This window comes from Micropterus dolomieu, linkage group LG21, assembly GCF_021292245.1.
Source record: "Micropterus dolomieu isolate WLL.071019.BEF.003 ecotype Adirondacks linkage group LG21, ASM2129224v1, whole genome shotgun sequence".
Classification (NCBI taxonomy): domain Eukaryota; kingdom Metazoa; phylum Chordata; class Actinopteri; order Centrarchiformes; family Centrarchidae; genus Micropterus; species Micropterus dolomieu.
In genome coordinates, this window is record NC_060170.1 from 15819564 (window position 1) to 15833155 (window position 13592).

The 13592-nt window shown below is 39.3% G+C and overlaps 1 protein-coding gene across 1 annotated transcript; it reads right to left on the bottom strand.

Moving 5' to 3' along the window:
• Positions 1-3556: 3556 nt before the first annotated feature.
• si:dkeyp-117b11.1 (B-cell linker protein) lies at positions 3557-12833 on the bottom strand. The gene is made up of 19 exons (XM_046034171.1): positions 12748-12833; positions 9911-9936; positions 9772-9806; positions 9643-9674; positions 8797-8890; positions 8594-8658; positions 8443-8488; positions 8255-8335; positions 7155-7183; positions 6799-6835; positions 6546-6618; positions 6282-6312; positions 6062-6101; positions 5859-5961; positions 5638-5669; positions 5387-5430; positions 5231-5299; positions 4686-4844; positions 3557-4533 (listed from the first exon to the last, which is right to left on the bottom strand). The coding sequence occupies exons 1-19, from the start codon at positions 12754-12756 to the stop codon at positions 4411-4413; spliced, it is 1128 nt and encodes a 375-aa protein (XP_045890127.1). The 5' UTR covers positions 12757-12833; the 3' UTR covers positions 3557-4410.
• Positions 12834-13592: the final 759 nt, after the last annotated feature.

Consider the following 13592-nt stretch of genomic DNA (forward strand, 5'->3'; position numbering starts at 1 on the left):
TTTTCCACACACACCTCCTGAAAAATGACAGTATAAAAGACTTCACATTGTCAATATAATATGGCGATTATGCCAGTAACGCCCAGAAACTGGACATTTGCAGAGACACAATGACCAGTGTTGTTGCTGAAGGTTACAAAGCAGGAATATGTTGCTGCAGGACATGACAACAACATGGTAGCCACAAAGCTTGAGTGCAAGTGCCATTCAGGTCTCAGTTACAATGTAACCCCCGACAGCTGAGCTCAGTTGTCTGCAACTGCAAAGTGTCAAAACAGCGCAGTTTGCATCGGCGCGGATTGAAAATGACAGTGCCGTTTTTCCACGAGAAGGGGGAAAATGCGTCGTATCCACACACACTGGTCCGCATTGGAGCTGTATACGATCTGACTGGTCAATTTTTACAAGTCATCATCTGCCCGGCTCGAGAAAACTAGGCCTGTAGCTATATTGAGCACCACCCTGCAGCCCTATTTCAGATTCCATTCAAATGCGACATGTGCCGTGTGTGTGCGAACCTACATGGGCGAGGAGCTGCGCAAGAAGAATTGAGCTAAATTTTATTTTAGGGCTTTTTCTGCGTCTGCTTACCTGCAGATGTTCCTGAAATCGTATCGGCAGTATCTGAGCCATTTCTGGAGGATTTATCTTTCTGAAGAATCCGCGAGGAAGGAAAGGGGAAGGGGACAGCAGGAGCAGTAGAGGCGATCTTGTTCCGTTTGTGCCCTAAACGTCCCCAAAAGTCAAATATGATGGGCTGTAGTAGGTAGTCTGGGTGGCTTGCGCTGGTATCACACAAATCCAGTGACTGCTCCCATTCAGTTTCAGTAGCCCCCCTACACCAGTCCTGAATCAGAAACTCGGCACATCCGCTAAGAAATGTAGTCCATTTCAACTACTACTGAGCCCCGTGCGTAAACCAGTTCCTCCACGAGACAGGGCCGTCCTAAAATCCGCGCTGTGTTATTGTAAGTGATATCTTCGCATAAACAGCCCGTGTCGTGGATTTGTGTTTTCTTCTCAGAGCTGTCAATGCAAGCGGTCTGATATGCAGTTTGTACCCCTCCGCCACAGCCCCTTCCCCCTTCCTCCTTCCTTTCCACCAACTTCGAAATCAGGGCTCGTGACAAGCGCCCCACCTTTGCATGATTGGTACAAAAATCCCACACACACACATTCGTCTTTCCAAAAAGTGTGTCGTATGGGTGACGCATGGATCTGTACCAGAGAGCGCTTCTGACGGTTTAAAATGTCTTTCCAAGATGCTGAAAATGCATCTTTTTGCCTTCCACAGGATCTCATCCATGGCCCAATTCTCTCATCGCCATCATCATTTTCATTAAGCATGGTGAGCAGCAGGTTGTGCACAATTGGGGAAAAAAACTTACTTACTTTTACAGTAAGTTAAGTTTAAAACAAACAAGATTTCTGTCATACACTCAATCTGTTATTAGGAAAAAAACTTTCTGGCCTCATACACTCAACAAAATTATAAACACAACACTTTTGTTTTTTGCCCCCATTTTTCAGGAGCACAGGAACACAAAAGGCCTATTTCTCTCAAATATTGCTCACAAATCTGTCAAAATCTGTGTTAGTGAGCACTTCTCCTTTGCCGAGACAATCTATCCACCTCACAGGTGTGGCATATCAAGATGCTGATCAGACAGCATGGGTATTGCACAGGTGTGTCTTAGGTTGGCCACAATAAAAGGCCACTCGCAAATGTGCATTGCATGTTAAATGCATACGAGACTGACTCTGTGGACACATTTTTGCACATGAAATGGGAGTGATTAGTCTCTTTAAAATTCAGTTTGCAGTTGGTCTGACATACTTCCTTTGAAAACCAAAGGCCTATACATGACTGTTGTGAGTCAGTATTACGCACAGGATGTGGACAGCACAGACATAATTTCAAATCAAAAAGCTACTGTTCCAAAGGATCTGAATTAGACAAAACAGTTTTAACTTCCTCCTTTGAGAAATGTGATTACGTTTTGTATGGAAGGAAACAACTAAGTGCTGTATCGACATTTGTGGTCACCCTGGAAAGTAGTTGATCCTATCAATTCACAGAAAACTGTAACATGTTAAAAACACATTGTGTTTATTGGAACTGCATGCAATCAACTAATCGAATAATATATTAAAATTCTCCTGATTTCAGATTCTCAAATGTGAATATTTTCTGGTTTCTTTACTCCTTTATGACAGTAAACTGACTATCTTTGGGTCATGGACAAAACAAGACATTTGAGGACGTCATTTAGACTTTTGTGAAACACTGATTTTCACCATTTTCTGACATTTTATAGACCAAACAACAGTTAGTTGCAGCCCCTAGTGTTTGCAGTAGATTTCAATCTTTTTATTCAGCTAATAAAGATAAATAAAATATATTTTAAGTCCTGTTACTTACATAATGATGGACTAGTGGCAATAGGTCTCCATGATATCATAATTTATTTATTATATATTTTTTTATGAAAATCTCTAACTTGGGGCATCGTGGTGGCCTAGCTTCAAAGACACTGGCTATGTAATGTAAATATCCCTCCAGGGATCTTTGTTGAAAGCCAAGCCTCTTCTCTCTCTCCCTCATTTTCTGCCATGTCTCTACTCGCACTACCTAATAAAAGCAAAAATTTCTAAAACACTTTTAGACAAAATCTATGATTTAAAATGTAATTGTGTCTCGGAGAAAAAATTAAAAAGACATCAATGTTACTTTAAAGTTAATAGCCAGCTGCTGTACAGTATGTTGCAAATCACACAATGTTCTTGGGGTCAGGATCCACAGAATAGATCAGTTTTTCATCCCAGCAGTTATCCTGTAACAGAGCTACACAATGCCTTACACCCACCTGCTTAATTATACTTGCTCCAGGAAGTTATTTGGTACTCATTTACACCACCTGTCTATGCAAATGCAGCAGCTGCAACAAGCCTCTGCATATATAGCCTTTACTGAAATTTCCAGCATATATTGTGATTAGACAACTTCAGACTGTGTTATTACTGTAAAAACACAAGTCAACTCTAAAAACACATGACAATATATGGTGTGTTAAGCTAAATAAGCATGATGCTCGTTCTGCATGTAATTTCATGACTTTCAGGCACTTTACAGCCATAATCTAGCTTTTACTTGTTAGACTGAATCCATGTTTTACAGTAGATTTTAATGGCACTTCTTTTAAGTCGATAAGTTGTGACAGAAGAGTTGTTTGCCCACTTAATGAGATGATACCAGTCTGAAGCAGATGATCAAAATTATTAAAATGTAGGACTTAACTGATATGTGAATAATGTTGAGGTTTTACACTGCATGGTTAAATCATGCACAATGGATTCTGTCATGTAGTATGCTCACAGGCCCTGGATTTGGCCACAGAGAAGGTGGTTTTCCTCTGACAGGAAGCAGGTGTAACCAGCAGCGTCTGGTCAGTGGCCACCAGAAGGCAGTTCATACACAAACACACAACTCTGGTGTCTCAGTTAAAGCCACAAACTCACCACACTGACATTCAATGACAACAATCTATCTATCAAATAGAGGTTTGACCACAGTAGAGGTTCGAGTTTATTCAAAGGACTTCATCAAGCTTCAGTTCAACAACAGTAAATATAGGGAAACTGTGGTTAAAGAAATAAAATTAAAAACATTGTAATTGCACAGTATCTATATACTCAATTAACAAACCGTATAATCAAAATCAAAGTCATCAGACTAAACTAATCTAGGTAAAAGATACACTGAAATCTGCACCAGTGACTAAAATGAAACTGACTTATTCATGGAGACTTATCTTGATGGTTCATCACACATGACCACGATAATGGAGTAGGAGGCACAAAGTAATGGTGAAGATTTTAGCTGTATATTTGGAGGCTGTTGCCATGTGGTTTGATATCTTATAACAGAACAACAGAAATATACAGTTTGTATGTTCAAAGGTCTGTGGAATAAAGTGTTTTGACAGCCATATCACATTTCTTCATTCAAAGGTAGAAACACCAGACTCCGTGACTGTTTTTCACTAGAGACAGTTAACCTTGTGCAATTGTTGCTAAAATGATTACATGGCACAAAACAGGAAAACCACTTTGTCAAAGCAAAGACCTTTAAGAACTCTGAGCTTTAAGTTTTGGGTTAAAGCTGTTCTTGTGTCATGTGGCAGTTGAGTGTCTTGGAGCAACTTGTGACATCTAAGTTTGCACTGCATTAAAACTTTACATTGTCTATTTCAATTTACAAACAGCATCAATAGTACTTCTTCAGTATAACTGATTTCATACAGTTGTAATTACACTTTTGTGACAACCAGAAGATCCAAGTGGAAAAATTTCAAACTGTACAATTATCCTCATATAACTCACATCAATACAACGTGAGAGAAGCTACTGTTAGTTATAAGAGCGTGCAGGGTGAGTTAAATATGCCGTGTGCTTGGCCTGGCTTTTGCTGTCTATCAGAAAAAGCTGGTTATTTTTGTGGTGGGAAATAATCTCGTCGAGGGTGCTGAAAATCTGAGAGAGACAAAGATAAAGGGAGAAAGGTCAGTAAATGAAAAACCTGAAATCCTTCCAGGATCCTGCTTTCTTTGTGTTCTTCTTCTCCTTCCTCTCACTCTCTCTACAGCCCAATCCCCTCTCTAAAAACATGTCCAATTTGCCCTCACCTCTTCGTTCTTCTTGCCCTCTTTTCCGAGGGCATAACCTTGTGTCTCCTCCAGGAAGCGGATGGGAATGTTGTACACCTTCTGCTGGTAGAGCACAGCGAGGGTGTACGGCTGGCGGGCGCTCTGGGCTGAGCTGTTTCGGATGAGAAAGGCGCCGTCCTACAGCAAGGAAAAGAGAAGAAGACGGGAAAATCTGAGCAAAACTGACACAAAGAGTAGGAAATAAAAAGGGATGAAGAGGGGAAGTTTGGGAAGCTTTGATAGGAGAAGAAAGGCCAAAAGAGGAGAACAGTGAAGTAAAAATAAAAGTGAGTGATAGATTGAGAACTGAGGGAATGTAAAAAGATTGTACATGTTATACAGAGTGAGTGGTGGTAATCACTGTCATGGAAACCTGTCTGACTCAGATTTGGCTTTTACTTGTGAGTCAGCAAAAACAGGAACATAAACACTCCCCATTGTCTGTACAACACCCTTGCCTTAAGCCCTGGCGTTAGCTTGGTTGGAAATAAAAACTGAATGAAACCTAAAACTGTTTGGTTTACCTTGTTGACCCTCAACAAGAGGCCCTCCGCTGTCTTCCTGTTGCAATCTCCAGCAAACCATTCTTTGTCCTGTAATATGACATAATAATAACAATAACAGTAAACCTCTCCACACTAACTTGTGTGAAAGATTGTCCATGCAGATAGATACCATACCTCATTCCCAGATTGTTTGGGTGCCCTCATACCACCAGAGAAGGCTTAAAAAAGATGGAAAACATGTTATGTCAAGTGTCAATTGCAGGTTTGGGAAATCCGTATTTGGCAACAACCAGATGGTTAAAAAGAAGTAAAGTATGATCCATGTAAATGTTTGGATTACATTAAGGAAGAATCTAAGCAGATCCCAAATGATCGCAGTCATCCCTCAGGATTAAAAACCCCCTTTTAAAAAAATAGGAGCTTACCCACAGGCTTAGTGTCTGGAGGATTTGGAGGACTGGAATAAAGACAGGAAGGCTAATGTTATACAATAATTTTAATTCTCATGTATGCATGCACTTGCGGATGGGTTCAACTGCAGAAAAACGTTGGAAATTAATGTAAATCATCACAGTTTTACCATTTTTACTAACATCTCAGCTGTCTAACAAAGCTCTCCACCCTCTCTGCATTCTTCACCTCTTACCTGGGTTTACCTTCCTTCAGGTTTGCTGGCATAGCGGGCTTAACAGTGAGTGGTGGTGGGAGTTTTGTCGGAAATGTGGCCCGTCTTGCTTCAAATGAAGGAGCTACAGAGACAAGAAATGTGCTTCATTGTCATGATCAAAATTATTTATTTTGTGTGGTTTGTACTGATATTTTATCAGTTTTTAAAGATGTGTTCTTTACCTGTTTTCAGCTCACTCAAGGAAGGCACAAATTGTGAACTCTGAAAGGGAAGAAATAAAAGTTACTGAGCTTAATTTCCTGGGTAGGAAATGGAAATACAGAGTAAGAATGAAATCTGCCATTTCTAATTCAGCCCCTGTCTTGATGGTCTCAGTTTAAATGAAGACAGAACTTAGCATAAGGAAAAGATAAGACTGAGCACTGAAATGAATAGACTCACAGACATAGCTCTTGGTACCGGAGGTTTCATCCTGCAGACAGAGAGAATGTATATTTTCATTGCATGTTTATTACAAGGAATTTACTGTACAATGGCACAACTAGGCTACATCTGCCACATTTGCATTTTGCTGCAAAAACACAGCAGCATCATTGTCTGACATGACATGGGATTATGAAGGTGTGCCGACAGATTATCACAGGTTCGAGCATATCACCATGCTCCGGTAAGGTAGTAGGTTGACCCAGGTTGTGGGTTACTTACATGGTTACGGGAAAAGGTCCTGTCTGCGGAGAAGGAGGCATCCTCATCGGAGCACGCGGGGGAGGAGAGCAAGCTGCAGCAGGAGCGGGAAAAAAGGAAATTAGCATTTTTATTAGACTTTCCATCATCTGGAAATGAAATATGGCTGTCTTTCACAATACATAATGAAGTAGTTTAAGTAACTGTCTGATCATCACTCACAGATCAAACTGTTCATTAAAAAACACAGTTCTTGGGAAGTGTGATAACCTACCAGCTGCCGGCTCTAAATACAGGTCATCGTTAGCTTCCTGGAACACAAAAAGACAAAAAATGTCATGTCATTACAATAGATATGAGCAATACACATGGTCCAATGTGCCAAACGTCGGGTCATTGTATGAAAGCCCAGCATTACAGTTCAGGCAGAGCACTGAAGTCACGCTGACATTAGTTGACTGACATGAGTCAATTCATGCTTGCAATGCCACAACCGGCTCAGTAGTTTAGCCACCGTCAATGTTTAGATCATCGAGAGGAACTAGTCTTACAAATGGCCACTACCAAACCATTCCTGTATCGGATACTTTTCCACACATGAATCATATCCTTTATCCAAGTTAAGCTTACCTGGTCTTCATTGGGATCCAGATACACATCTGAAATGCAGAAAAGAAAATGCTAGCAGTGATCTATGTCATTGTGGTATCATACAGGTCTCTTGTGGTGGTGAACTGTACCAAAAAGCCTTTATAAGTGAAGACAGTATGAGAGAGAGTTAACAAGTGCCAGAGTTTACCAGATAATGTCAGTCAGTAAGTGTGTTAGTTAGTTGGTTGGTTAGTTAGTAAAAGGAGTTATACTAAAGTCTCTTATTATTTCAGTTTTATAATATTACAACATAACACAACAATATAATGTTACATTATTAACATCACAGGTGGAGACATAGAAACAGAACAAAACAACACAGAATGAGACAGAACTGTACCAGACACAACAACGCTGCACACTGTGATAACCAGGACTGCTGATAAATATATTTTACTGTGTACATGTGCTGTGATCATAGGGCAGAAGGCAAAAGGTAGAAGACGAATCAGACCTGTAGGTGCTGTAGGGAAAATCAGGCAAAGCCAGAGGATGTGGGAAGAATCTTCTATTGATGGGTAAGGTCCTAGTCTTTTAAACTAATTAATTTTGGCAACATTTTTGGTGCAAAGTTGTGATTGCCTTGGTGTTCTTGCACCTCGTTTTATTTTGGTAATAAGTTGAGTTTCTGAGGCACTCATGGTGCAGCTCAGCGACACTACACTAGGTGGCACTCTCTTCTTTGTTTCGCTCACAGCTGCAATCTCTGCTTGTCTTACACTTACAACCCAGTTCTACTTGTATTTATGCATTCTTAACAAACTGCTGTTGCATTAAATATTAAACACAATAAGTCTGTGTGCCATGTGGGTATTTACCTGGGAAAGATCTATAAGACAACAGGTGTGCAGTAACAGCAAATGCCAAGTGGTTTATGGAGTGGGTTTATCAAATGACTGTAGGCTATTTCTGTAAATAGCACATGACAAATAAAAGCTCATATTTATTTTAGTTTAGTTTATCTGGTTGCCACATCACCTCAGTAAGACATTTACCTTCCTCTCAGTCAACAGTCATTTAGAGGATGGTGAATTATTTCTTGAAAAGCTTGTTTGTGTTGGTCGAAGTGATTACTGCACCTTCCTCAATGTTGGGTGCAGGTACCGGTGGAGGAGGCATCTTCTTTTTCCCAGGCTTATCATTTCTGTCTACATCAGGTGCTGTGAGCAAGAAGGGTGTAGTTATACCACATAGAAGAAAGAGGTCAAAGACATGAATAAAATGCAGCGTTTATGTAGTTTCAAATGAAAACAGATGAATGACTCACGTTTCTTGATGCTGCGATCATAGTCCTCAGCGTGTTGTTGAGGTTTCTGGATGACAAAGGTGAGATAATTTAATTAAAACAAATGCAACATCTTGAGACAGAGGCAGAGACACACAGAAAACAGACTTTTAGGACACTCAGCTACTGTTACCAAGGCTTTTCCTATTCTGGGTGGAGGAGCCAGCCTCTGTGGGACAGCAGGATTGGACATCCTCTCTGCAAAAAGACATTAAGTGACAGAATTCAAGGGGAAAAGTTAGTTAGTTTTAAATTGTCAGAGGTATCTATGCTGAAGGGGGCATTTAAACTGTTTATGCCCAAACTCTAGCAGCAGTAATGACTCAGTGCTGTTACCCAAATATACGTTCTCCTCCACTTGTGTCTGTGGGACTTTCATAGCTGGACGCTCGCAGGGAGGTACTTCATACATGTCACCTTCCTCGTCATCCTGCCAATAGAAAATTATAAAGTTTAAGTTTCTGCCTCTGGATCTGTGGTTGCAAGCCCCCTGCTATGTTGCTGCTACAATTGTTATGAGTCGTATTATTATTGCTATCATTATTATCACTGTTGGTCATTTTCATTGATATTTGTATTATCACTCCATATGAAAAGTGCAGGGAGATAACTTCTTTTGTGAACTGGCGCTATTTGAATAAAACTGCCTGCGATGGACTGGCGACCTATCCATGGTGTACCCCCCCTTTTGCCCGATGTCATCTGGGATTGGCCCCCCGCGACCCTGTACACAGGATAAGCGGTTGACGATGGATGGATGGACATCAGTAAAACTGTTTCAGTTAAATTAAACCATAGCCAACAAGACTGGAAACCTTGTGTCTGCATTTTACAGTACATTGTGTGCAACAGTATAAAACTATGCAGGAAATCTGCTGGAATTTTGTATATGCCACATAGCCTAGGTTGATGAGTGAGTGAAATGCCAATAGAAAAATTATATTGTGATTTAGTTAGATTAAAAAAAATCCTCAGTGAAGCAAAATAAAAAAGTGAAACATAGAGAGGGGGAAGGACAAGCAGCAATAAGGTGTTCCCCACAAAAAAAAAACAGAGCTTTAAATGTGGCAACAATATAAGAATGAGATATAGATGTTTAGAAATGCCACATGTATGACTTTAACAATATTTGATAAAACCTGTAAAAGCACAAATTCAGGAGCTTGTTGTCTTTCTACTTACAAACTCATCCTGTGGCCATCCTGCATTGTCATCTGAAACAGACATGTGTAAAACATACATTGATAGATAATGAGGTCTGTAATCCAGTGATGGAGGGATCATTCGTTCCAAGGTGAGGTTTAATCTCACCTGTCCTTCTGGGTGGAGCTGGAGGCCCACTGTGTCTGACGGAAAAAGGAGAGGTAAGATGCTGCAGTACCAATTTATTTCAAGCATAATACATTAAAGGCAAAACTAATGAGGCTTTGCTAATAGCCACAATACTTACAGGTTCTTCAGTTTTCCAAAAAAGCTCTGAAAAACACAGACACCTCAGATGAGTCACCTCAGAGGTTTAACATAGACAAAATAAACTTAACTGCATGCTTTGCTATTAATTATTTACATTTAGTTATCTATTTGCTTCATTGTCCGGCCTGATCCAGTGTCTGCTTTTCGGGAAGGCTTAACATGATGAACAATAGAGCTTTATTTAGTACACATGGCAATTTAGTCCAGTAAAAGAAAAACACCTGAAGTACTAGATAACACTTTATTGTGAAATAATATAGTACAAATCATTAACAAAAGGGTTGGCTTAAAGCTGTTTTGTCTTTACATGTATTTGAGGTACTGGTACTTTACTATAATGTTCTGCTAATTTATACTTTTACTCCACTAAATTGATTTGATAACTTCAATTGCTAGACTTTGCAGATTCAGATTAATACAGTTTATACAACATATAATCACCAACTTAAATTATGACATTACTATAGGTTAAGATATGATTGACTCAATATGACTTTATTGACCCTCCAGAGGGGTTCACAAGCTACACAGCAGAATTTTATCTAAATAAAATTAGCCCTACCTTTCCCCGCTACAACTTTAAAGGGATGCATACATTAATGCATCCAATAATTATAATCCAATAATATGATGTATATGTTATTCTGAACTCGGCCATTCTGCATAATGACTTTTACTTTTACATTGGTACTTTGAGTATGGCACACTACTTTTACTTAATTAAAAATCTGAATGCATGGCTTTTACTTGTATTGCTATAACTGTACTTCTTCCACCTCTGCTTATTTGTTCACATACTTCTGATTAATGTTAAAAAGGAGGGTATTATTTCAGTATTCTAACTATTTAATCTCTGTGAATATTGTCCTCTGACTGTTTTGAAGCAACATTATCAGTTACAACCCAGACATGTTCACCTCCAGAGATCTGTCTGGGTTTGGCTGGAGGAAGAGGAGTTAAACATACATCTCAAGCGAAATCAGGAAGTGGAGAGACAGTATCTCTGTTTTCCCACAGTGCCAGGTGGTGGTAGAGGAAGTGTTGATGTAAAGTCAATTATTACAGATACACGGAACGGGAGAGAGGGAGGTACTATCTCTCGTGCATTGGCACGTAAAACATCAGAAAACACTTTTACTTTTTCAGCACCTCCTCATTTATCAACAGTAAAGCTGTTGATAAATGAGGAGCAGGTGAGAGGGGACAAAGACAGATGATGAGAACTACGTTGCTATTTATTTATGACATTTTCCTCACACAGTAATTTCAAAGGTATCTGCATTTTAAGGTTGGCTCAACAGTGACAACCTTCTGCTTTGTGTTGACCACAGTGTTGAACTGCTACCTGTTATAACTTCTCTCTGAAGGAACATGTTTAGAAACACCTGTGTTTGTTGAGGAAAAAGGTAAAAGTAAAATATACGTGAAGTGAAATCTGATGCGAACAAGGAAGATACACACTGAGTATCATTCAAATTTTTCACTATTCAGATCAAAGAAATAGCGCGTCTGTGTTCAGGGGCATCGCTCAAAATACTGGACCCTCCACTCTGTCTGTGCTATCACAAGCAATTAAATTAGATATAAAGGGAAATGAAGAGCTAGTGTATTAATATTATATTTTTTATACTTGACAGAGATATTAAGATACTATAAGTATGTGCTGAATATCACTTATTAAACTAAAAACAAGCAGGTGCCATGAAAGGATTAATTGTTAATCCAGTATTTTTCACCAAACGTTGAGTACTCTAAAACACATAATAAATATTTATGTGGGCATTTTTAGTTTTAGTGTAGTCACACACGACAGACTGGATCTTACAGCGATATTTTTTAAAGTTTGTTGTCAACATGTGAAAATACAGGGAACTCCTCCAACCACAAAACATTTTCATCTGCATGAATTGATTACACTATACAAGGGGAACTTGAACTTTGTCATATCAGACCAGTAAAAAGGGTTCAGAGAGACCGTTCAACCTACGATCTTGTGCTACCAAAACCTCATCTGAGAATACTTCTGCAGTTAGATATCTCTTATACACAATGATATCTGTGAAAACTCAATGAACAAACATGCTGTGTACAGACATATTCTCACTGTGACTCAACAGAATCTCTGCAAGGACCCGTGACAATTTGGACACATTTGCACTAGACAACAGAATAAAAACTGTACAAAAAGAAACATTAAAAGACTTATGTACATTTTCCCTGCCTGAAACATTGCAGACTGAACTCCATAGCAGCCACAGCACTTTCTAAACTACTGCATGGTCAGATTTAATGAAAGAAAGTCTGAAATGCATTGTGCAAAAAGTCACCTGTATAAACTGTGATTTAAGTATGTCTTCAAAATCGCAGTAAATTACACTAACACATCCATCTCTAATAAATTCCACTTAGTAAACTATGAAACTTATTTTGTGCAGGGCTGTCAAGCAAAGACACAAACATAAAAGAAAGTTTAACAAACTTGTCTGACCTTTCAGAAAAGTCTACTCTATAGTAAAGCACATTACTGATTCCTGCAGGTGTGTTTACTTTCAGGTTATCTGCAAACACGAATTGTCTGAGTTCTTTTACTGTTTGCCTTCATACTCCCACACAACCACAACCTTAACAGTGTAGTGGCCGTCATATCTTTTCCCCTATTCATACTCCAAAATAAAAAATGCTGAAACAAAAGTAACAGTTAGGTTTACAGTGGAGTCAGTCTGCCATTGCCAACACCTCCTCACTTCCTCCTCACTCCACCCAAAGTTGTCAGAATGTAAACCAAAACATGACAATAATAAAACTGTAACTTACCATTGTCATGATGTTGGGTTGAGTCTCGCAGCTTAAGTCATGAGGAAATGTCTTTGTTTCTGTTCTTAGATGCAAATGGTTTAGAAGATTGAAAGTGAGCGATACAGAGAGAATGTGAAGACCAGCTCTAACTGATCTAATTTGCATTTCCTACCTGTGTCAGACAGACAGCCTCACCTGCTGCTGGACTGCCTGCCTTTAAATGAGCTGTAGTCACTGCACAGCTCATTGATGACTCCAAATTCCGCTACTGCTGATGTCCACATAACCAACTCAATTTTATAAAATTTACTGTAACCAATAAATAACATCTCCTTTGTATTTCACCTGCAATCAAAAGGGGAAATACACACGAGTGTCATTACTAAAGCAAGCTAAGTATGTAAGATGATTTGTCATTAAGCAGGAAGACTGCATTGATACAAGGTTAAAAATACACAAAAAAACGGCCTTGGATATGAGGGGTCAAAGAGCTTACAGAGTTTTACACCTTTAAAACTACAAGAAGTGAGCAATAACAATCCCACAGCAGGATACACTCAAAATGAAACCAACTTTATGCTACATGCACTTAGTTAGCACTTTATTACGTACACCTAGCTACAGTTCGACAGCACCACAAACTGCAGCTTCCAAAATGACCATACAGTTGAATCAACACTTCTCTAAAACAGTTTCAACAAAACTGAACATATAATTATCATGAAGGTAGGCTTTATTGCAGGACTGTTGTCAGCAGGACGCATCTCAGGAAGTGTTGTGTGTTTGTCTGTTCAGGGCTGTTTTGAATACATTAATGGACCACAATGACCAAATGAGCCTCAAGGTTTTCTTTTTTACCCCAC